Consider the following 26,030-nt stretch of genomic DNA (forward strand, 5'->3'; position numbering starts at 1 on the left):
AATAGTATACACCCTTTCTCCCAAATTTTGTATATGATGCCTTACATTATGCATGCAGATCAGTGCACAAAGCCTATTAGGGTGTAATTGGCCTAATCAGAACTGATAATTATCAATCAACACGTCATAATTGATGCCAATTGGCATTAATTAAAAGTTACGCGTAGAATTTAGTAGGTGCATTCTTTAAAGTGTTATGCTTCGTGTCAAATCTGAAAAAGGGATGAGGTCATGGGGCAGATCGTGGGCGGATCTTGGGCTTTCCTAAAAGTTGTTATAGATCTGCGCACAACTTAGGTGAAGACATTTAGGTCTGGTTATAGTGGCCTAAGGGCTAGATTCACGAACGGGCCCGATCCAGGCAGGTCCGATGAATTTTCTAAACGCCAATATGCAGATGGGGGCAATCGGAGGAACGCCCCCATCTGCCTGCCCGGATCGCTCATATTCTTTTGCAGGATGCATTTACTCCCTCTCCGGGCCAATACCACACAAGCCAAGTGCCCTTTAGCTTTATCGGTGGGGTCTGCTCCCATCACCGAGTCACACAAGACGCCCAAGTTGGTAAAGCCATCTGCGGCGTAGCCAAAACTAGCAGCCCAGGAAACCAATTCTAGAACCCCAAAGAGTAGCAACATTCCATGCTACCGATCCAGGGCAAGCAGTGGCTTCCCCCATGTCTTTCTCAATAACAGACTATGGACTTTTCCTTCAGGAACTTGTCCAAAACTGGCTTGTTTTATGCATTTTTCTTTTGGACTTTTTTTTTTTTTTTTAAATTGGTTCAAAAAGGTAGGCTTACTGAGTACAAGCACATCTGAGAAATGACCAGTTTTGAAACTAAAAGACAGACATTTTCCTGTTTTGGAAAAGGCCATGCTCCCTACTGGATTTTCGTGCGTGCTCTACAAGACGTCCAAACTTGGTTTTGGATGACACATCGAAAATGCCCCTCCACTCCAACTATATAAAAGTGTTGTTGTGACATCAAACTACATCCTTTACCAGAGGACATGGACATGGGTAGAGTTTGGGTAGTATGCGCAAGTGTGTGCATAGATTATAAAACGGTATAATTTATGTGCAAAACTTAGGCACAGACATTTACACCAGGTCTAATGCTGATGTATATCTCCATGTTAGGTTGACTTAGGCTAGTATTTTATTTTTAACAAAGGCAGGCTTCTTCTCTTTATACAATTGCTCGTCTGTGAGCACCTACCCATAATGCATTGTTGTGAAATTACCCTGCACAAAACTGATTTATGTTCTTAATTTTGGGGTCCTTTTACTAAGCTGCAGTAAAAAGCGTCCTTGAAAAGATTTTTTCCTACGCATTAAGGCTAATTTTACAGCAGTAGATTTTCAAATTTTTGTACTCATGGCCAAGCGCTAATGTTGCCTGGTTGCAATTATAGCCCCAGGTACGTTAGATAGATTGTGAGCCCACCGGGACAGAAAGGGAAAATACTTGACTACCTGATTGTAAAAACCGCTTAGATAACCTTGATAGGCGGTATATAAAATCCTAATAAACTTGAAACTTGATAGGATGTTCCCAGTAATAAGAGACCTTTTTCCATAGGGTTATAAAATACATCTATGCAGAAAGAAAAAAAAGAGGAGGAGGGGTAACAATAATCTATCAGTGCATGTTAGAATTCAAGTTAAGTGCGTTTCTATTGCATTTAAAATTCTCGCTGGCATTTTTTATCACTTTGGTTCCTTTAGCTTGGAATGTACACAGATCATCTCGCTAAGAGTTCAGAAAAATTAAAACTTCCATGTCCTTCCCTTAGCCCAGGGGTGTCAAAGTCCCTCCTCGAGGGCCGCAATCCAGTCGGGTTTTCAGGATTTCCCCAATGAATATGCATGAGACCTATTTGCATGCACTGCTTTCATTGTATGCTAATAGATCTCGTGCATATTCATTGGGGAAATCCTGAAAACCCGACTGGATTGCGGCCCTCGAGGAGGGACTCTTGACACCCCTGCCTTAAGGGTAAAAACAGAATTTTCAAGAGATTCAGCCACTCTTTCATTTTGAAACTAACTGAGCTCTGGAATGAGTTACCTCTTTCACTTAGAAGTCTAGGCCCCATCGTTTTATTTCAGAAAGCTAATTACATCAGTTGGCCATTTGGGAAGCTAGAGATGCAGGAATTGTAAGAAAGCGAAAGATGTTATTTATACAAATTTGGGATTCATATTTGCAAGATTTGCATCCTAAGGGTCGTCATGCGATTTTAAGTTGGATCTCTTAATTGGGCTTTTTATTAAGTTAAATGAAGAGAGTAACATTGGGTAGACAGTACTATTGGGTGAGAAGGGGTGGGTATGGAGGGGGATGGTAAAGGTTCAAATTCATATAGATAAGTGGGGGTTTAATGATATTGGAATTTGTCTTTTATTATGTATATTAATAATTGATGCATTATTAATGTCTTTTGATGCTGTATTTATTTGCAAGTTTTGTACCCTAAGGGCTGTAATGCAACTTTAAGTTGGATTTCTTAATTGGGATTTTATTTAGTCAAATAATGAGAGTATCATTGGGTAGAGAGTATTATTGGGTGGGAAGGGGTGGGTATGGAGAGGGATCGTAAAGGTTCAAGCTCATATAGATAAGTGGGGGTTTATTGATATTGGGATTTGTCTTTTAGTATGTTTATTAATAATTGATGCATTATTGATGTCTTTTGATGCTGTATTTATTGTATTTGATGAAATTTGCATCAATAAAAACTGTTTGAATCTAAACACTTTGGAAACTAAGCCATTCTAGATTATGTTCTTCTTCTATATTTATGTACTATATACTTACATTATTGTAAACCGAGTCGAGCACCTTTTTGGTTGAAGACCTGGTGCCTAAAATTAAGGTTTAGTTTTAGGTTAACTCTCTTGAAGTCACCATAACCAACGATGACCTCTCAGAATCACTGGAAATCATAGCATGAGAAATACAAGGCCCCTCCCTAAGAGACAAACTAATTTGCGCCATCTGCTACTGCCCACCAGGGAAATGGATAGAAGCCAAAGACACTTCAATGCCTTCCTAATCGATCTGATTGCTGCAAGATGTTATTCTAGTCGCAGGAGATCTGAACATAGTCAAAGACACCTTTCAACATTTCACTACAAGGTGCACTAGCCAACTTAGCACACCCCTAAATTCCTAAAATGTAGGTGACAGTAAGGGTAAGAAAAAAGAAACAGCACTAGACACCTAAATTATGCTCTTAAATGTAGGCAAATGAATGATCGGGATAATTTAGAAACATAGGAGCTTCATGGCTCCCAGGGCCTTGAGTAGAACCCAGATGAATGGATCTAAAACCAGTGCCGAACTTGAAGACATATTCCTGTGGTCATGATTCTTAATATCTGCTTCAGAAGCAGCAAAACGAGAATGAGTTTGATAGGTGTATAAAAATATCACTGAGATTTAATTTTTAATGGCTCACTTTTGACCTTTGATTTTGTTTTGCAGTTTAAGGCAAAAGAAAGGAAATCCGCCCCATAAACACTGGGTTGGAGCAGCTAACTTAGCCAAATGCAAGCCATGTCCAGCAACGCATGGCAGTTCCGTCTGTGGCTCCGATGGACACACCTATTCCACCAAGGTAAGCAGGCTTTGCAAGTCCTTTCAGTAATGGTTGCACGACTGGCAAAAGCCCATCCAGCAGGGCTTTTTTGCAGTTGGCTTTGTTGGCAAACATTTGATGATGTCAGTTGAGAGCTATGATGATGCCTAAATTGCTTTACCCTAGTCCTCGAATTTAAAACTAACCACATTTGAGAAAAACATTTACTGGCAAACTTGTACACTTGTCTGTTGCTCGGTAGAAAGTGGAAATGTTGTTCTCTTTATATTTCAAAATGTTGACTTATCTCAAATAATTAACTGCCCGCCACCGATGTTGATCAGTGTTTCGCTTGACTTCTTCAGGGCCAGTGGGCGAAAAGCTAAAAAGAAAAAAAACACCTTCTACCGGGCAACAGACAACTAACTGCCTGCCCTGTTTGTTGTGTATTGTCAGAGTCTAAGATACAGTTTTATTGATACCCCGATTTTATACTTGTAAATCGCTTTGAAATATTTTGCGATTGAATCAAATTTTTAAATGAAGTGTATAAGTTGCCAGTTAAGAAAATATTTTTCTCAAATGTGATTAGTTTTAAAGTTTTGGATGCAACCTAATTTTTGAAAGGGGTTTTTTTTTTTTGCCAGTGATGAAAGAGTGTTTGGGAAAACAACAGCTTTTTAAGCTCTTTGAGGCTTTTTTTCCCTTCAATTTAGTGATAAATCATTACACTACTGCTATATTTGTTGTATATAGAGGACATATTTGTGTGGATGGTTTGCATTTTTAGTTCTCTATGATCACCCTGGTATTCGATATAGTGGTCACTTTAATGTCATGAAGTTTTAATTTTTGTGTGAATTTGTTAATGTTATTAGATTGTGTATAATTTTAAGATTGGCTACTACTAAAGCTTTTGCTGGTTATAGTCGGTGATTTTTATAGCAATCACCACCATAGGCTGAATTTGACCTAGTTAGTCGATGCTGGACCTGATCCAGGCACTCCATACTGAATACAAGAGTCTTGTCTGGTCACCATAACTTATCTGGATGCCAGCTGATAGTAACATAGTAGATGACGACAGATAAAGACCCGAATGGTCCATCCAGTCTGCCCAACTTGATTCAATTTAAATTTTTTAATTTTTTTCTTCTTAGCTATTTCTGGGCAAGAATCCAAAGCTTTACCCGGTACTGTGCTTGGGTTCCAACTGCCGAAATCTCTGTCAAAACCTACTCCAGCCCATCTAAACCCTCCCAGCCATCGAAGCCCTCTCCAGCCCATCCCCCACCAAACGGCCATACACAGACACAGACTGTGCAAGTCTGCCCAGTACTGGCCTTAGTTCAATATTTAATATTATTTTCTGATTCTAAATCCTCTGTGTTCATCCCACGCTTCTTTGAACTCACAGTTTTACTCTCCACCACCTCTCTCGGGAGCGCATTCCAGGCATCCACCACCCTCTCCGTAAAGTAGAATTTCCCTAACATTGCCTTTGAATCTACCATCCCTCAACCTCAAATTATAAGATAAATATCCATCCAAGTTAGAGCTGATATTTGTGTGATCCCACTTGACCAAATACTTATCTGGTACTGAATATAAGCGGTGCCTAGCAATTACAGAGCCTTCCCAAACTCTGCCCCCGGATACCCTGACACAAGCAGGAAAGCGCCATGGCAGTCAGAGCAGAAATGTTTTTGTGCTTTTAATGTTTCTATGCTAATTTAATATTTTATGTTTGTATGGTTGTAATCCGCTTAGTTATAAGTCTTTTAAATAAATAAAATGCCACTGAAAGCTCGATATTCAACGCGCTTTAGCCAGCTGCTGATTTGGAAAGAATGGATTGATAAAGGCATCACCACACTTAATGATGTCTTAACGTCCAATAAATCTTTAATGTCATTTCAACAATTACATAATCGATTTTCCTTGCAGGATCATAATTACTATAAATGGCTTCAGCTTAAACACTGCCTTGAACATAATGGGAAAAATAAAATCACTTGGTTGGCGCTAGTTGCTATTATTCAGTGGCATTTAACCAGCTAAGTGCCAGTGAATATCACATTTAGCACTGACTCAAAGCATTCTGGGAGCGGTGTCAGCAGTTGGCCGTTTAAGAGCTGAAAATCGACTTAACCGACTATGACTTTAACCGGCTTAAAAATAACCAGATATTCAAAGCTAAAGCCTGCACAGGTCTTAGCTTTGAATATCTGGGAATAACACCATCAGCGGTGATCAAAACATTCACCGCCCAATGGCTGAATATTGACCCTTGAATATCTGCTCCAGGGCCAATCAGCACTATTCAACTTCTGTCCAATTAAACCATTGTCAACATCAAGCTCAGTGTAAATAAGTAAATACATACATGCATATATACATGCGTGAGAGTGTGTGGTGCAGTGGTTAGAGCTACAGCCTTAGCACCCTGAGGTTGTGGATTCAAATCCCTAACTGCTCCTTGTGACCCTGGCCAAGTCACTTAATCCTCTCATTGCCCCAGGTACACTACATAGAGTTTGAGTCCACCGGGACAGATAGGGAAATATGATGGATGTAAACCACTTAGGATATAAGTGATATATAAATAATTAAATAAATAAAATACAGTGGTTCCTCGGTTTACGAGTGCACCGGTTTGCGAGTGTTTTGCAAGAAGATGCAAAACATTTGCAAAATTGGTGCCTCGGAAACCGAGCATGGCTCGATTTACAAGCACCCCCCCCCCCCCCCGCAATCTGGCACCCCCCCCCCGCCACGATCCGATCCCCCCCCCCCCCCCCCGACACGATTGGGCACCCCCCAGACATTGATCTGACCCCCCTCCCCAACACAAAGCTTGGGTAGCGATGCTGCTGTGGAAAATGCACTGAAGCCCATTCGCAACTCATTTTCTACCAACCTTGCTACGCTCATGTCGCCCCTCTCCTTAAGTCACTTCACTGGCTTCCTATCTTCCATTGCATACAGTTCAAGATCTTATTGCTGACCTTATTGTTCCCCATTCTCCCAGACATCTACTTATCAAACCCAGACCTAGGAGCAAGAGCTGACCTCTGTTGGAAACAATTCGCAGTAATCGACTGGCAAACCTTCAACTCATACTACAACAAATATACACACTCCCATTGCAAATTGGACACATGCCCACCAAATATCATGAAAACGGCACCCCCCCTGCTTCAAAGCAAAAATGATGACATGGGTTAATTTTCTATTATCCTCAGGAAACTTCCCATCTGAGCAAGGCCATATTATGATCACCCCTATTATAAAAAATGCGAATGAACCACCCAATTCCCCATCTAACTATAGACCGATCGCCAGTATCCCCTTATTCACCAAAATTGCGGAGGGGCTGGTAAAGGCGGAACTCTCTGCATACCTTGATAAATTTAACATACTCAGCGACTTTCAATCAGGCTTTCGTACTGACCACAGCACGGAAACCATCTTAGCTTCCCTTCTCGACCACCTCCACTCGCTCTTCAGTCAGGGCTCAAGTGCCTTAATCATACAACTTGACCTGAGCAGCGCTTTTGACCTGGTAGACCACACCATTCTCCTTGAATGCCTGGCTCACATCGGCATCTCAGACCAGGTCCTTAACTGGTTTCAGGGGTTCCTAAGAAATAGATCCTACAAAGTATGCAAGAACAACTCTTTCTCTTACAGCTGGGACAACACCTGCGGGGTCCCGCAGGGCTCCCCCTTATCCCCCACCCTATTCAACATCTACCTGGCCTCCCTAGGCAACCTTCTTCATAACCTCAAGCTCAAATTCTTCATTTATGCAGACGACATCACAATATCCATCCCACTCACCAACTTTTCACATGAAACACTCGACCACACTACAAACATTCTCAACCAGATCGAACTCTGGATGCTAGCATTCAGACTGAAACTAAACCCCGATAAATCTAAATTCTTCCTAGCCACCCCCAATGACAAAATCAAAGAAACTACAATTCAACTGAAAGGAATGACCTTCCCACTCGAACCAACCTTAAAAATCCTGGGAGTCACGCTGGACAAAAATCTTTCTTTAGAAAATCACACCGACCTCGTCATCAGGAAAAGCTTCTCTGCACTTTGGAAACTTCGCACTATAAAAAAATACTTCAATGACACTTCCTTCCGCCTTCTTGTACAATCCTCCATCCTCAGCATTCTAGATTATTGCAACATCATATACCTTAACGCCACGAAGAAAACAACCAGAAGACTAAAAATAATCCAGAATACCGCCGTGCGCCTCATCTTTGGCCTAAAGAAATGGGAACATGTCACCCCATTCTACCACCAACTCCACTGGCTGCCTTTCGAGTCTAGAGTCCTTTACAAATTCGCATGCTTCTGTTACAGGGCGGTAAATGGTTCCTCACCAAGTTACATCAACCCTCACTTCAACCTCTACCGCACCAACAAGAAATCCCGTCGTATTCAGCTGTTCGCCTTCCCCTCACCCAAACTTTGTCACTTCAAAAGATTCCTTGATAGAACTTTCGCCTTCCAAGCTGCCAAGCTGAACCCATGGCTAGCACAAATGATACTAGAGGCCCCCACTTACCTCGGGTTCAGAAAATCACTTAAAACTTACCTATTCCGCAAACAAGACCCAAACTGTTCCCCCCCCTGACAATATCTCCCCCCCTCCCCAATCTGGCCCCCTTATGAGGCCTTCCCCTTTTTTCCCCTCTTTCCGCATCCTCTGTCTAGTTCAAATAAAGCTGATAAATAATTGAAACTCTGTTATTCTGTAATTCTAATAACATATCTGTAATTCTGACAAATAATTGTAAATCTGCCTGTCTAAGCAGACCCTAATGTAACTCAATGTAAACCGCCTTGAACTCGCATGGGTATGGCGGTATATAAAAATAAACTATTATTATTATTATTATTACAAGTGGGTTCATTCTGCTGCCCCTCAATATCTCTCCTTAAACACCTCCTAGAGAACTCCATTCCTCAGATAAGCCGCTCTTAGCTTTACCTTTCTCCTCCACTGCCAATTCCAGATTTCGTTCCTTTCATCTAGCTGCCTCCTATGCCTTGAATAAATTACCCTAGTTTGTCCGTCAAGCCCCTTCCCTTCCCTTGTTTAAAAGCAGACTGAAAACACACCTTTCTGATATAGCCTTCAATCCTTAACCCTACTCCTCTGCCCTCCAACCCAGCCAGCAGATTAACCCTTCCCCTTAACTGTATCCATGACATCCTGTTTCAGTCTTTGGGCAGCTGGGCTGAGATTGTGATGTCATAATGCCTCATTCCACCAATAAGAGCCAACCTCATCAGTGATGACACAATGGCTTGATTGTCCTGGACTCCCCTCTGTCCTCCAACCCAGCCAGCAGATTAACCCTTCCCCTTAACTGTATCCATGACATCCTGTTTGTCTGTCTTGCCTGTTTAGATTGTAAGCTCTTTCAAGTAGGGACAGTTTTCTTACTCTTTGTGACTCTGTGCTGCGTACGTCTGGTAGCGCTATAGAAATAATTAATAGTACCTCGGCAGCATTGCTACCATGGCTTTATATAAGGGGCCCTAAGAGAGAGAAGCTAGAAGATATTTAAATGTACAGTCATGAGTGATAACAAACTGACCTTTATTGTTTAAAAATAACCCGTACAAGTGGATAACAATGCACCCCATCACTACGGATGACAGATAGGTAATCATGATTAAATGATTAAGTATTTCAAACGCTGATGAAAGACTGAGTTAAATCAATAAGTTGTCCTTCCTTACCCTATCTAATTCCAGAAGAAAATCATTGCAAAGGGCTGTTACAGCTGCAGTCCTTTCTGAGCCACGACAGAAAAGAACTGTAGCAATCTCACTCGTCCATAAAATCTGATAATTGTGATTGTAGTTCCTTTTTAATCAGCTCTCCCAAATACAACACATTTGCTACAAATCTGTAATTGTCAGGGTCTGCATTTTAACTTCATTAAGGATGGGCAAATGATCCCTGTCGTGATGGGAATAATCCATCTTTAAAAGAGTTATTTACTAAAGGGTCCTTATAGTAATTTGTGTTAGGTGCTCACACACACCTAACACCTAAAATAGTGTACCATAATTCCGTATTAGAGCGTGCCAACCATGAGCTAAAAAAAAATTTTAATTTTTTTGAGGGCACATCGCGGTTAGAGTCGGTATTCATGCTGTAATCAGTGCAACTAAATTACCATGTGATAACTGTTTAGTGCAAGAATACAATGTCCAAAAGAAACCAGGAGAGAAGACCTCCAAGAACAAGTCAAAAAACAACAACAACAGCAGAGGTCCAGCGTAATGTTGGTGTGTACACTTCCCCCTCCCCATTCGCGGTTTCAGTAATCACGATTTCACATATTCGAGATTTTTTGGGGAGGGGGAAAAAAGAAAAAAAAAAAAAAAACATCGTTAAGTCTTCCCCCTGGCATCCCAGCCCTACCTGGTGGTCTAGCGGGCTTTAGGGGCAGGAGCGATCTTCCTATGCTCCTGCACCGTGCAGATCGCCATTAGGAAATAGCTGTAGGGAGTTCCCGTCGTAGTCCATCGCTCCCAGCAGTCCGCTTACGCGGTGGCCCATTAGGTCCATGACCTGTAAGTGATCCTTTGTCTAAAACCTTTCAATACCGTTTCATCATTCTATCTCTGTCTCTATCTATATCCCTCAATCCCCGTATCCTTCAGGAACTTGTCCAATCCCTCTTTGAATCCTCTTAATGTATTCTGTCCTATTACATCCTCTGGAAGCGCATTCCAGGTGTCCACCACCCTCTGAGTGAAGAAGAACTTCCTAGCATTGGTTTTAAACCTGTCCCCTTTCAGTTTCTCCGAGTGCCCCCTCGTTCTTTTAGTTCCTAATAGGATGAAGAATCTGTCCCTTTCCACCTTCTCTATGCCTTTCATGTCTCCTCTGAGCCTCCGCTTCTCTAGGGTGAAGAGCCCCAGCCTTTCCAGTCTGTCTGCGTATGAAAGGTTTTCCATACCTTTTATCATTTTTGTCGCTCTTCTCTGAACCCTCTCAAGCATTTCCATGTCCTTCTTTAGGTACGGCGACCAATATTGAACAGAGTATTCCAGATGCGGGTGCACCATTTGAGTCCATGCCTACCACGTTATTATGCTGTTTAACTCTGAGACAAGCTGAGACGGCAGAAGGAAGCGATGAATGATGTGTTCCTGACCTTTTGTGTTTGCTACTTAGGATCTGTTGAGATGCTGCAGATATAAAATACAAAAGATGTTTCCAGTGGCATAATCAGAGTATTTCCTTAGCAACTAAATTGATTTTCTGCAATAACCCTAATGAAATTGAAAAACAAAGAAATCCATACTCTGTTTCAAGTAGCTTTGAGCTTTACATTGATCAAATTTTACCAAGTTTTCATATATTCAACTCCAAAGCTCAGAACATAGCCTACAAAACCATATTTCTGGTTATACATACAATCGTTCTTCCATTATACATCAGTTACTGAAAAAAAGAGAACCCCAAATTCAGAACCGGAATTATGTGTTCCCCAAGAGCTAATTCCACCAATTCTAGTTTTTGATCAACTCTTATTAAGTGGAAAGGAGGCCACTTACAGCAGCTCATTCCCTCATTGTATCCTCCCCCCCCCCCCCCCCATTCCTTTAATCGTACCTGCTTCAAAACCAACTCACAGTCATTCCGCAAAGATTTACAGGTACCCAGTAAATCCACTATAGGCTTTTCCATCAAGTAATTCTCCGTCACCCTTCCCATCATGAGTACATTTGCATAAATGTGAAATAAGAAACAGGTTACTTTCCATACAATGACCCCCTTGAAAATCAGACAAGTTTGTAGCCCTAGATTTAACCTGGTTTATGTGTTAGGAATAATAATAACTTTATTTTTGTATACCGCAATACCACAAACAGTTTAGAGCGGTTTACAGTGTAAGAGACTGTACATATACAGCGATGGTACAATGTAAGGGAATGTACTAGTTTAGCATAGGTATTAATACAGCGGAAGACAAAGCAGAATTACTGTCTTAAAATTTGCCCACCCGATATTCAGCTGGTGTGGGCAGTGCTTTGGCTGTACTGTACATATGTTTGCCAAAGTCATTGAAATGCTGCACTCAAAGATCTTCATCTCAGGGAGGCCTCCCTGTTGAGCAGGCTTGTCCATTCGATATTTTGCACAGATTGAGCACCATTATGGTCATTACTGAGAAACAAATGAAAGTATATTTGAGTGACAGGACACAATATGATGCTAAATAAAACACTGAAACAAAATCAGGTGCATGAGAAGTGAGGAATATGCAAATTTAGTGTGTCAACAATGATGAATCGTGTAAACCATAAAATTTGAGCTGTCACAATCTTATTATAAGACAGTGGGCTTTAGGGAATTCATAATTTGCTTTAGCTACTATTGTTAAGAGCAGATTGGAAAGTTATATTATATCATGACCCACTCTTATGAAGTCAAAGCCGCGGAGTTCTCTAATAGATCCCTGACCATTTCTCGCATTTGGGAGCCTATACAAAATATTTCCATATGACCGTTGACTCCACAGATGACTTGACTCTATTTTATAACTCACCACAATTGATATTGGATTATTTGTTCAGGATGTTGATGCCCGCCCTACTTACCTACTTTTTCCATGCCTCTTTGATCTCTATCTTTTCTTCCTTCACCTAGGCTACTTACTTATTACAATTTGACTCTCTCTTCTCTTCCATCACCTCCTCCTCTCCAGGATTTGGTTACTCCTGACATTGAGATTTCTTGGATCCAGATTATTGTTACGACTCTTTATCTAGCTGATGTCTTTCGGACTCTAATATATATTAAGGCACTAGCTTTGTTAGTGCATATATGCATATCTCAATGTATTCCTTACTGAATGTTCTTTTTCTTTGTTCTAATGTTTTTTCTTACTTGAAAACCAATAAACATATTTGAACTATATATTATACCAGTGTTACAACCTTTTCTGAATTTGAGTATGCTAAAGATTGGGGAAAAGATCTAGAACTCTGGGAGACTGGGGGAGACGAAAGCATGCACACCACCTTCTGGTCTTGTCTTACACAAGGTCAACAAGTATTGACATAGCTTGAGGATATCCACTGCTTGTTCCTAGGATAAGCAGCATAAAATCTGGTTTTCTTCCTGGGATCTTGCCAGATACTTGTGACCTGGGCTGGCCATGGTTGGAAAAAGGATGCTGGGCTTGATGGACCTTAGGTCTGTCCCAGTATGACAATTCTTAGGTTTTTATGATATGGCCAGTTTTACTCAGTAAAATAAAGTTTAATAAACAGCTTCTCAGTGAATTTAAAGTAGATCTGAGGCAAAGTAAATTTTGTTAATAATCTTTGTGATTTTTAATCCGTATTTCACATTTTCTTTCTGTTGTGTGAAGGACAAAAATTGCAAAGGCTCGGAAAGTGATAAACAAGCGGCGTAACAGACTGTGGTGTCCAGTCACCTTTATTATATTGGGAAGTTGGTATCGCCTGTTTTCCTGGGACATAAATCACAGACAGAAAAATAAATGTATAAAGATGGGTCAGTCTTCCTCTGACCAGACCTTCTGCCACAGGGCCTGCAGTGCATCAGAAGGACTTTTCTGGACTGTTCAATGTAGATTGGAAACACTTGGTTCCACTCCTTATGGATCCAGAAAACAGTTGATTAATGACCGGGAGCCCCTATGCTTTATTTCTCCTTCTTCCTTTGTCCCTAGGTCAGAGAATTAAGAATCTAGTTAGCCCCTGAATGGGGTTCCTCACCTATTGCACTACATTCTTCTTAGTTGGAACCTCTCTAGAGAAGAAATAACAGCCTGCTCCCTTAACATAGGGTTTTATACTTCCCTTGAAAAGCTCAGCTATTGGATCAGACTCTCTGAATGAATCCCTTACTCAGATACAGTAATTGCTAACTCTTATGGAACAGTAGCTCAGCATGTTCTTCTTACAACTACAATGACATAACATTTTGGCAGCCTGCTACCTATATTTCAGATCATAGGCTGTTGGGACTCAGACGGGGTGTGAAGGATCACCAAAGATGAAAGGACAAGAACTACTATGATTTAACTTCCTGTCTGAACAGTCTCAATTATATTCCTTCAATCAATAATGCCCAGAAGTTCTGAATGTTGTCGAAGTTCTTAGAGTAAGGACTGGTGATAAGCCAAAATTCCCCTTGGTTGTCTATCCTGGAATACATTTGCTAGTAGCAGAGATCAGTTCTAAATGAACTATATTGTATGTGAGAGATTTTTGCCTTGATCGGTAGCATGGAATGGTGCTAGTATTTGGGATTCTAGAATCTTGTTACTCTCTGGGATTCTGGAATCTTGCTATTCTTTGAGATTCTGTATGGAATGATGCTACTTTTTGGGTTTTGGCCAGGTTCTTGGGACCTGGATTGGCCACCGTGAGAGCGGGCCATTGGGCTTGATGGACCATTGATCTGACCCAGTAAAGCTGTTCTTATGTCTTGTGTGCTGGCTTGCAGAATCTAGAGAACAAATCTGTCTGTCTCTTTTAACATGTACAGCACAGAGCTTCAATTAGTAAATGAAAAGGCAAGAGAACTGGCATTAAAATACAAGTTGATTCTGAAAGAATTGATCAAGTAAAATCTTTCCTGCTATTTGACCTCCTGGTTCAATACTTGAAAGGTCTTCCTTCTTTAGTCAATACAAATTCAAGGAACGGTAATTAAAAGATTATGATTTAATTTTGTTTTCAGCTCTATGACCTCTGCCATTTTTCAAAGCAATGGATCATTAGATAGAATCATGCTTTTTCTTGTAGCATTTCATTTATGTATAATTTTATTTCTATATATTACTCTATAAAATATTCTAAACTAAACTAAACTAAACTTTAAGTTTATATACCGCATCATCTCCACGGATGTGGAGCTCGGCACGGTTTACAAGAACTTAAAATAACTGTCTCTCCATGGCCCCTTCTGTCTTCCCCCCAGTGCAAAACTATCTGTCCCCAGCACACCCCTTCCCCCAAAGCAGCCCCCTGTCCCTCTGGCCCCCTGTATTGATTCCCCTGCTTACCCTCCCTGCATCCCGACGTCTTCTGGCCTGCTCCAGGCTGCGATCATGGTGACCGGCCCCAGCAAACCTCACAGGCCGCTCCCCAACCCGAAAGCACGCTCCCACCCGACGCGATCCCGTGCGTCAGAGGGAACGTGCCACCGAGGCCGGAAAGCGGCCCGCGAGGCCCGCCAAAGCCGGCCACGATCGCAGGCTGGCCCGAAGAGAAGGATCGCGGTGAGCGAGGGCGGGAGGTGAGGTGCTTGCTTCCGGTTGGTGAGGAGCTTGCATCGGATTGGTGAGTGAGGAGGGGAGTGGCTAGAGTGATCCCTTACCGCGTTCTAAAATGGAACGCGGCCATGGATCAGAAAACACGGCACCATGGATCACAATTTTTCAAGAGCGCATGCGCGCTCTAGAGTTTTATTATATAGGATTATGAGCATCCCTGATGCATTTATTTATTTGTATAAGAACATATAGTCATCTATGTTCCATTATAGAAGAGGCTGGTTTAAAAAAAAAGTTCTGAACAAATTCCTGGATGAAAGTCCGTTAACAATTATTAAAATAGACCAGGGAAAAGTTACTAGGTATTTGTGACCTGGACGGGCCATTGTTTGAAGCAAGCTACTGGGCTGGATAGACTCTTGGTCTGACCCAAAAGGTCAATTCTTCTGGGTTGTTTTTTTTATATATAATGATTTATATTCCGCATATCCTACAATTCTACGCAGATTACAAATTATTCAGGTACTCAAAGCATTTTTCCCTAACTGACCCAGCGGGCTCCCACTCTATCTAACGTACCTGGGGCAATGGGGATTACCGTATTTTCACGCATATAACGCGCGCGTTATACACGATTTTTACAAACCGAGTATAACCATGCGCGTTATATTCGTGAGCGCGTATCCCCTTTTTTTTTACATAGTTCCCCCCCCCCCCCGACGTCCGATTCACCCCGCAGGACCGCTCGCACCCCCACCCCGAAGGACCGCTCGAACACGCACCCCCACCCCGAAGGACCGCTCGCACCCCCACAGCCTCCCCACCCACCCCCCACATCATGTAGAAGCTGCCTACCATCGTCCTGCTGCTTCCTCTGCCGGCGGTCCTGCCCTTTCTCTGACGTCAGAGAAAGGGCGGAACCACCGGAAGTGGAAGCAGCGTAGACGCAGGGCTAAGAGAAGGGGCAGGACCGCCGGCAGAGGAAGCAGCAGGACGACGGTAGGCAGCTTCTACATGATGGGGGGTGGTGAGGCTGTGGGGGTGCGAGCGGTCCTTCAGGGTGGGGATGCAGGTGCGTGCGCGAGCGGTCCTTCGGGGTGGGGGTACGAGCGGTCCTGCGGGGGGGGGGGTGAATCGGACATCGGGGGGGCATCAGGCTTTCAGGGTGGGGACAGGACTTCAAGGGGGAGAGGAGAGTCGGGGCGGGCTAAAGGAGAGTCAGGCTGGCCAGAGGAGAGTCGGGGCAGAAAGGAGAGTCGGGCAGCGACGGGAGAGTCAGGGCGGCATGCGCGGTATAGGGGTGTGCGCGGTATATAAAAATTTATTTACATAAATTACAGTTTCCCGCGCGCTATACCCGTATGCGCGTTTTACACGGGTGCGCGGTATATGAGTGAAAATACGGTAAGTGGCTTGCTCAGGGTCCCAGGGAACAGTGTTCTTGTGTGGAATAAGTTGCTCGGGGGATCTCTGAGGTGAATCAAATCTACTCTCTTTCTGGAAATATCTAAACCTCTTCCTGTTTCCAAGAAAGTTGAGGGGGGGGGGGGAGGGCTGTAAATGAGTAGTAAGTTTGGCAGTATATAGTGGAAGGAAGATTTAACTGCACAGAAACTTCCGGGTTTTGGGTTATATCAGAATCTCCCTTGATCAGTTTATATGTGGCTTTGGTGGTGTTTAGCGTGATTGTACGGTCTATGTGCATTAGAAATTGTATTTTAGTTGGTAGGAGTGTTTTTGCTTTGCATTATTAATCTTTAAACTATTTTGAATGTTTATCTAGGTTGTTCCAAAGTTTTAACCAAACCCTAAAGGCAAATTCAAATATGGCCTCCAGGATTCTATAGCCCTGTTTTTTTCCTTAAGTTGCATTGGCTACCAATAGCGGCAGGCGTTATCTTTAAATGACATATGTTGATATTTGAGATCTTACATGGCATTGCTCCTTTACATTTTACTCAGTATGTATATTCGTTAAAACCTAGTGACAGATGCTTGGAAATTTATGTTATTAGTATTCCCAAGTTCTAACAAAGTCAGATTTAAGTGACATTTGACATCCTCTTTTCCACATCGGGCAGCGAAGGAATGGAATACTCTTCCACTTTTGAATCACCTACTAACAAAGTATAGACTCTTTAGAAGGGCTGTAAAAACCTTTCTATTTTTTTTTTTAAAAAAAAGTCTTTGTTTTGCAGAGAATAATAGTTGATTAAGTTTACTTGTACTTGGTAAGCAGGGTTAGGTTTTATGTATATCTTTACGCTGATTAATTGGGCTATGATAAGATAATTATAGTTCTATGCTATGTAATTCTTGGATTATTCCAGTCTTCTTTTCTGCAAGCCGCATAGAACTGAGCAGGTTATTATGGATTAAAAGAATGTAATGTAAAATCTTTTTAATAAACAAAATGAAATTAAAGCTATTTGCCATTGATGTTACTGTGTGATGGGGCATCTAGCTTTTGATGTAATCAGCAGTCCAGTCCGCTGTTACAAATAAGAATGATAAATATTATTATCGAGTATCCTAGAATCTCATTTTCATCATCTATTTCTCTCTATGCCTATTTGAGGATGGTGTGTGTTGATTTGTGGCCCAATGGGGGAAAACTAATACATGATTTGCCACATATGAAAGGAGAAAGAGAGAAATAATCACGTTTTGATCTAAAGAGACCAAAGAAGGTATATCAAGTTATAAAAAGGTGTGCAGTAGAAGAATTGCTATTTATACATTAACTGTGCATCTCGCACACTGCTTATGAATATAACATTGCTGAGATCAAATTTGCTGTGGATACAGAGCTGTAGGAACCCGTTGGCTCATACGTTTAAAGATCCTTGACTGTCAATAAGTTTTGTGAAATAGGTTGATGAAATTTCAAGTCTCTTCCCTGGTATAATCTATTGATATGTTGTCGTCTTGTATGAACTTGTCAAAAAATATCACTTCCATCTCTCCCATGATGCAGTAATTGATCCAAATAGCCTTTGTACATTCTGTGCTACTGTGCAATAACAAGTCGAATTTGGACTGAACAGTTGCATAAGAATCCAAAATCAGGTACGTCTTTTCTCCCTGCATCTCTATAAGAGCATAAAAATATAAGAATAGCCTTACTGGGTCAGACCAAAGATCCATCAAAGCCAGTAGCCAATCCAGGTCACTAGTACCTGGCCAAAACCCAAAGAGTAGCAACATTCCATGCTACGGATCCAGGGCAAGCAGTGGCTTCCTCCATGTCTTCCTCTTGGGAGGTTTCAGGGCTTTTATCAGAGAAAGGAAGTTTAGGGATGTATTGGAGATCTAACTCAGGGACTTCGAGGCAAAATTACATTGTTTGCTGATGATGCTAAATTATGCAACATTGTGGGCAGAGCAACTGGGCCCAGCACTATGGAGGAGGACCTGCTTTTGTTGGAACAATGGTCCAGTACTTGGCAACTAAACTTTAATGCCAAAAAATGTAAAGTAATGCACTTGGGAGCGGAAACCTGTGCAGACCATACACCTTGAACGGTGAAAACTTAGCGAGAACCACTGCAGAAAGGGACTTGGGAGTTCTCATCCGAGAAAATATGAAAGCTGTCAATCAGATGGAGAAAGCTTCAGCAAGGGCTAGACAAATGCTGGGCTGCATCAGAAGGAGCTTTATCAGCCGAAAGCCTGAAGTCATACTACCGTTATACAGATCCATGGTGAGACCTCAACTGGAGTACTGTGTCCAGTTTTGGAGGCCACATTATCAAAAAGATGTGAAGAGAATGGAGTCGATCCAGAGAATGGCCACTAGGATGATCTCAGGACTTAAAGACATCACATATGAAGAACGTCTAACCAGACTGCACCTATATTCTCTCGAGAAGCGCAGAGAAAGAGGGGATATGATAGAAACATTCAAATACATTACGGGTCGCATTGAAGTGGAGGAAGAATTATTTTTTCTTACGGGCCCCATGGCAACAAGAGGGCATCCATTAAAACTTAGGGGGGGGGGAGATTTCATGGTGACACCAGGAAGTACTTCTTCACCGAACGGGTGATTGGTCGATGGAATAAACTTCCACGACAGGTGGTCGCTAGTAGCGTGCTCGACTTCAAAAGTCGATGGGACAAACAGGTGGGGATGCTACAGAGTTATGCATAAAAGATGGGTACACCAGAGAGGGAGGGTTCTCGAGTGGGCAGACTTGTTGGGCCGATGGCCCTCTTCTGCCGTCTTATTCTATGTTTCTATGTTAAGCATCATCATGCCATATGCACATTCATCAAATTTTAATGTTAAATTTCACTTGCACCAGAAGACTCTGGATAAGTCAGCTCGGTGCCAGTGTAGACTCTCCCGCAATTAAATATTGGAGGAATCCGGATGTCAATTATTTCAGAGAGGGCAAAGGGGTGAGAGAGAATTTTTTTTCCTAACTGCTAAGGCAATCTGTCTTCTGCTGTACTGAGGGATCCAGAATTTGGAGCTGTGCAGGACTCCTTTGATTGCAAACAACGATGATCACATGAATAGCAATGCGCTTTGAAAAGCAAACCAGTACCTGACTGATGTTGGGGCACATTGCCAACTGAAAACCCTTGCTGTCTTTTTCCAGCATGAAGCCAGAACTCTATCCCCGCACAACAGCTTCTGAAGTTTCTGTCAGTTTGTTGTGGGCTTCAGGAAAAAGAAAAAAAAATGTGTTAAAGCAAAATGATGCATTTTTAATAGCCGCGGCTCTGATTTGCAAAAAAAATACGTAACAGCAGCCTATTGTTCTCCTTCCAGCCCTGTTTGTTCTCGCAGTTTGTTTCCTTTACGTGTCAAGATGTGAAGAGACAGAACGCTGTGAAACGCCAGCACCCAAATTCTGGTTTAATTATTAATCATTAGCATTTTGTGATGTCCCACTGAGCGCCTTGGCAGTTCTTGGGGTTTTGTTCTAGAACCGTAGATGATGACAGAAAGACTAATTGATTCATTTATGGGACCTTTTACTTAGCTGTGGAAAAGCTGGTCTTAGTGCACCCTTACGCAGGTTTTCCACAGGCTCTAAGGCCATTTTTTTTTTTTTAATTGCAACCATAAAACAGCCAATTTTCTATTTTTTGTATTATGGTCATCCGCTAATGTTGCCTTTGAAGCACAGCCATTAAAAGCAATTACTGCGTGAGCGCCCATTTTGTACATAGTAAAGGCTCAAGCAGTAAGCCTGCGTGTATAAACGTAGGATGATTGACTATGGTATAAATGTGTCTGTATTGAAAACCATCTCAAAAAATACTAACTCTGTGTTGTAAGTTCATGTAAACCGCTCTGAACTGACTCCCCGCTCATTAGTAGCAGTGTAGAAGCTGTCAATAAACATTAAACACTAACTAGTTAGTGTATGCTAATATTTTTAGAAGATTTTCCAGGCATTCGGACGGATTTTCAAAATGCGGCACTTTGTCCAGGGTTGGAAAACCATTGAGCTTGGGGCCACATCTGGAGGACGTCTGCACATGTGCGGATGCGATGCAATGACATTAGGTCGCATCCGTTCATGCATGGATGCCCTCCAGATAAAGGCCCAAAGAGACAAAGTGGGGCCAGGGTTGAGGGGCAGAATGGGGCGGGGCTGTGAGAGGAACAGGACGGGGTAGAACGGGGGCGGGGCCACACATCCTCTTTTCTTGTTGGAGTAAAAGTATGGCAACCCAATTCAAACTGACCTGGAAGCACCGGAGGAAAATCATCGAGCGAACCGAGAACAAATGCCAACGAATATAGGATTATATGATTTGCTAAATAATCTGGTAAATCCACCTTAAAAGCCTTAAAGGTAAGAACTAGAATTTAAAAATAATCCTTTGTTCCATGGGAAGTCAATGATGGTGCTTAAATAAGTGAGTTATAGGATCCAGTTTCTTTGCATTACGTAGCAGTCTGGATTGCCATATTTTGAAGTGATTGTAGTTTTCCCCCCATAATATCTAAACACACCCCGCCTTAACCAGCCTGCTCCGTTTCCTTGCCAAGTTATACTCCCCCTTCCCACCCACTTCTACAACAACACTCAGCCACATGGCCAGTTACAATGGGATTCCTTGAAATTTGTGGAGCAACCTGTAGTCTGCAGTTCCATAAGGCTATAGAATCCCACCCTTTTGCCCCTATGGTGGTGTCACTTGTAGGTTTCCTTATACCAACCATATCCCCAACTGTCCAGCAATCCTTGTGACTCCACCACTCCTTCCCATTCCTCATAAATACTCTTCCTGTGCACAGCGCCTAAACTTCCCTTCACATTTCCTACCCTACCATTGGTCTTCTCCCCCTCACTCTAACCAATAGCCACTCACCCCATTCCGCCAACAACCCACATCCAGCATCTGTTCCTTTTGCTTTCCTTCCCCCTCTACAGTTGGATGTGTGCTTGGCTATGTTAAGCCACTTCTACCGTGTTTCCCCTAAAATAAGACAGTGTCTTATATTAATTTTAGGCCCAAAAAAACACACTAGGTCTTATTTTTGGGGTCATCTCTCCCTTCCTCTCTTTCATCCCAATTCTTCCTCTTTCCTTTTTCTCCCCCACATGTGCAGCAACATCCCTTCCCTCCCTCCCATCCCTTGTGCAGCAGGACCCTTACTCAGCTTCTATCCTTCCCTCCCTCCCATCCGAACCCTGCCGACCGCGAGCGAGCCCTACATACCTCCCTAAGCAGCGTCGGGCCGGCAGCACTCTAAACAGGCTGCTTCAGCCTTGTCCGCCCTTAAATTCACTCTGCCGCGTTACTGATGATGTCATCAGTAACGCGTCAGACTGAATTCATGGGCAGACAAGGGTTCTGCTGCACAAGGAGAGGGAGGGAGGGAAGAGGAACTGCCAGCGAATCCCGGGACTAGGGCTTTTCTTTTTGGGTTAGGTCTTATTTTCGGGGAAGCATGGTAGTTCAATCCAGAGGCTCTCCTTCTATTTTTATGAGCAATGGATAACAATTATATGTTGGTGAACTTAAAAAAAAAAAAAAAAGCTCACACTCCTTTAAAATTATTAATTTTGGCAAAGCAGAAGGCCAGTACCATAAGCCATCTTAGAAACATAGAAAAATGACAGCAGAAAAGGGCCAAAGCCCATCAAGTCTGCCCACTCTAGTGACCCTTCTCCTTGAGTTTGCTCACCACCCCCTGCCCTTACCTTAGAGATCCCACATGAATATCCCATTTATTTTTGAAATCTGCCATGCTGTTGGCCTCAATCACCTGCTGTGAGAGTTCATTCCAATAATCGACCACCCTCTCAGTGAAGAAATACTTTCTGGAGTCACCATGAAATTTCCCTCCCCTGATTTTCAGCGGATGCCCTCTGGTGGACGAAGGTCCCATAAGACGGAAGATATCCTCTTCCACCTCGATACGACCTGTGATATATTTAAATGTCTCAATCATGTCCCCTCTCTCCCTTCGTTCTTCAAGTGAGTACAGCTGCAATTTATTCAGCCTTACTTCATACGGAAGATTTTAGGCAAGGCTCTGCAGTAAGCAGACTGAGAAGTAACTATAGAATTTTTGTGGATCCTGTTAGGAAACCAGCCAGCTGTAACAGACTGAAAAATATTTTTGTACTTGACATCTGGGCCTTAAGGGTTGGAGTCCCAACAAGGAAATCATGATAAAGAGAGAGAGAGCGTTCTGACACGTTCCCATTAGAATAGTATGATATTTGCAATTGGCTTTACCTTTAAGAGCTTTTCAACATTCTTTTTAAGCTGCTGCCTGGAAATCCATTAAAATTCTTCACAGCAGCAATTTTGGAAGATTTTTACAAACAGCATTCACATGTATACTCTGAAATGGACCAAAAGAGGCTTAAAAGCAATGACTCTCACTACAAACCTGAGCTAGCTTTCAACAAATAACCTAGAACTGATAGGCTCCGCAACCTTTGCAAATTTCCTTCAGCCGTCTGCTCGTCTATGCATTTTGCAATGATTATTGCTTTAATGTGCTTTCCCAGGACTCGGTTATGGCTACAGTTACCACGAAAGAGTCTATATGGGCTAACATCTGAGTCAGCAGAGAGGTTAAAAAACATTGCCCATGAATGAAAGGGACAGGCCAAAGGTCCATTAAGGGCCCTATCCTGTTTGCAGCAGAAGCCAAGCCAGAGCACAAGTACTTGGCAGGTGACCTTAAAAGTACAACTACTATTATTTATCACTTTTATAACACTGAAAGGCATATGCAGCGCTGTACATTTTGATATTTAATAGACGGTCCAGACTTGGAAGAGCTTACAGTCTTACTTGGACAGACAGACTTGACATATAGGTTGGGGATGCAGAAACCAAGGAGAGAGGAGCTAGGAGTTGCAAGCAGTCTCAAAGAGGTGGGCTTTTAACTTGGATTTGAACACTGCCAGAAACGGAGCCCACTGGAGGGATTCGGGTGGTTTGTTCCAGGCCTACGGCGCAGCAAGATAGAAGGGACGGAATCTGGAGCTGGCAGAGAAGGAGAAGGGCACTGATAGGAGGGACTTTCTAGCTGAAGGGGGGAATAGGTGAAGAGAGATTAGTGGGAGAGAAGAAAAATACATGGATTCCATGCTTCTTATGACCAAGGATCAACTAAACTAAAACTTGATTTTCAACCAAAATGGAGTCGTGGTTTTCCCCCAGGTCTGTCTTAATAACATTGTTGTAACACTTCTTTACCCAGTAAGCATCAGGTTGGGTTACTCTAAGTTTTTTACTTGAGTATTCTGTGAGGTTAGGGTCGGAACATTCAACACTCTCTTCTCACCAAGTAAGTTAGTCCAGGCCAGAAGTTGCAGTTCCAAGCAAAAGTTTAGTTAACTTGAATGAGACAGAAAAAACATATGGGACCACTTCTTAGCATCAACTATGTACACTCTTCAATAGAATAATCGGAACATTCAACCCTTCCAGTCTAGTATTAATCTGCTGAACACTGCTTTGGTAGAGGTTTCTTACAAAATCCTTTGCAGGTGTTTACTCTCTGGATTCCATTTCCGGAGAGCTGCTTAGTAGGAAAAATTATCGGTATTCTGAGGAGGCTGAACTCTTTTGAACTTGCAGGTGCAAAATGGGATCTCAACTACTTGGGTACCCCATCCTGGAGCTTCTCTTAGGTACACATTTTTCCATTGCTTCTCTTGTTCTCCACTGAAGGCAGTGCTGGTGGTTCGGCCCGCTTTCCAGTAGCCACCTAGAATCAGCGCACCAACTGTGTGGGGTTTGTTATTGCTTCTTAACCCCCGTGCACCGGCTGTGTTAGTCACAAGCTTCTCATATATCAGCAGTGCAGTGGCCAGGGAGTAGGAGCCAAAGACAAGGCTACTTTCATGGGCTTGGTTTCCCTCCGAAGGGGTGTCTTCCCCTACCACTATCCCTCAGGCAGAAAGGTCAGCTCTGGTTCTGAAAACTGCAAAAATATACTCACCTAGTACCTGTACTAGTAGAATAGAGATCACTGGTAAGCTGTTTCGAGCAGGAAGAATCCATATGTCCTCTACAAGAATTCATCTTCCAGCAATGAAGTCCAGAGCTTAGTTATGCACCGAGTGAGAAATATCTTCTCCTGTTTGTTTTATAATTTCCTCTCACCGAGATGGTTCCTGCGAAATAGGATTGAAGTGTGTTGGGCAAATTTAACGTAGGAAGCTCGCACTGCCAGTGCTTGCGCTTGGTCTGTTTTGTGAATAAATAGAAGAATTATGGCACATTTCATGTCCATGAACAATAAATTTGCTGGGATAAAAAAAAAAAAAAATCAAGGTTAAATCTGTAGTTAACACAAGGTCAGATCTGCTGCTTACCTTTTGAAATATCGCATAGTTCATTGCAGACTATGTTTTATTCATGATTTCTTTTTTTTTCCTGTACTCACATGGGGGTGCTGAAAAGTTCTCAGCCCAACCAACCAACATCCTAAACTCTGAGTGTTATTTTGACACTGTAGCTGAAAAGAGTGTTGTTATCTTATTTCATTAAATGCCAATTTGCAGAAATGAAATTCTCTGTTTTGACATTGTTTCAGATCATTGAACGATATCCACGTCATTCTCTTCTTGGTTGGATTGAGAACTTTTCAGCACTTCCTCGTACTTAGCAGGCCTTAGCCAGGGTTCCTAAGAAACTTGGATTTCAGCAATGTTGACAAAAAAATGGGACAAAAAAAATAATCTATATACTGTATATATAATCAGGTGTATCTATGTATGTATGAATGGATGTTCCAGCATAGCTTTGAAGTGCATGGACAGATTTCAACCAAACTTGGTATACATATCACTTACTATCTGGGAAAAAATACTGTGGGGATGGGCGGCATAAAGGGCGAACAGAATGCTAGGAATGATAAAGAAGGGGATCACGAACAGATCGGAGAGGGTTATCATGCCGCTGTACCGGGCCATGGTGCGCCCTCACCTGGAGTACTGCGTCCAGCACTGGTCGCCATACATGAAGGAGGACACGGTACTATTTGAAAGGGTCCAGAGAAGAGCGACTAAAATGATTAAGGGGCTGGAGGAGTTGCCGTACAGTGAGAGATTAGAAAAACTGGGCCTCTTCTCCCTTTGAAAAGAGGAGACATGATCAAAACATTCAAAATACTGAAGGGAATAGACTTAGTAGATAAAGACAGATGTTCACACTCTCCAAGGTAGGAGGAACGAGAGGGCACTCTCTAAAGTTGAAAGGGGATAGATTCCGTACAAACGTAAGGAAGTTCTCTTTCAGCCAGAGAGTGGTGGAGAGCTGGAACGCTCTTCCAGAGTCTGTTGTAGGGGAAAACACCCTCAGGGTTTCAAGACTAAGCTGGACAAGTTCCTGCTAAACTGGGACGTACACAGGTGAGGCTGGACTCATTTTAGAGCACTGATCTTTGACCTGGGGGGCCGCCGCGTGAGCGGACTTCCAGGCAGGATGGATCACTGGTCTGACCCAGCAGCGGCAATTCTTATTTTCTTAAGGGGGTCACATATAGAAATCAATACGATACCGGAAGATCGGGATAAATAAATACCCGGGCAACGCCGGGTGATCAGCTAATTAGAAATAAAAGCAAAGTGTGATATTGTAATTAATTGAAAGCAGGACTGGAAAGTGGATTTAAAATGTAGGTGCTCTTTTATTAAAG

At 42.4% G+C, this 26,030-nt stretch overlaps 1 protein-coding gene across 4 annotated transcripts in view; it reads left to right on the forward strand.

Moving 5' to 3' along the window:
• Positions 1–26,030, forward strand: part of SPOCK1 (SPARC (osteonectin), cwcv and kazal like domains proteoglycan 1) — a 462,854-nt gene that overhangs the window by 298,046 nt on the left and 138,778 nt on the right. For all 4 annotated transcript variants that reach the window (XM_033927310.1, XM_033927308.1, XM_033927309.1 and 1 more), the window contains exon 5: positions 3,494–3,626. In XM_033927310.1, coding sequence (XP_033783201.1) covers positions 3,494–3,626 — 133 coding nt within the window. The remainder of the gene's footprint in view (positions 1–3,493; positions 3,627–26,030) is intronic.

Source organism: Geotrypetes seraphini, chromosome 18 (genome assembly GCF_902459505.1).
Source record: "Geotrypetes seraphini chromosome 18, aGeoSer1.1, whole genome shotgun sequence".
In the NCBI taxonomy this organism is placed as follows: Eukaryota; Metazoa; Chordata; class Amphibia; order Gymnophiona; family Dermophiidae; genus Geotrypetes; species Geotrypetes seraphini.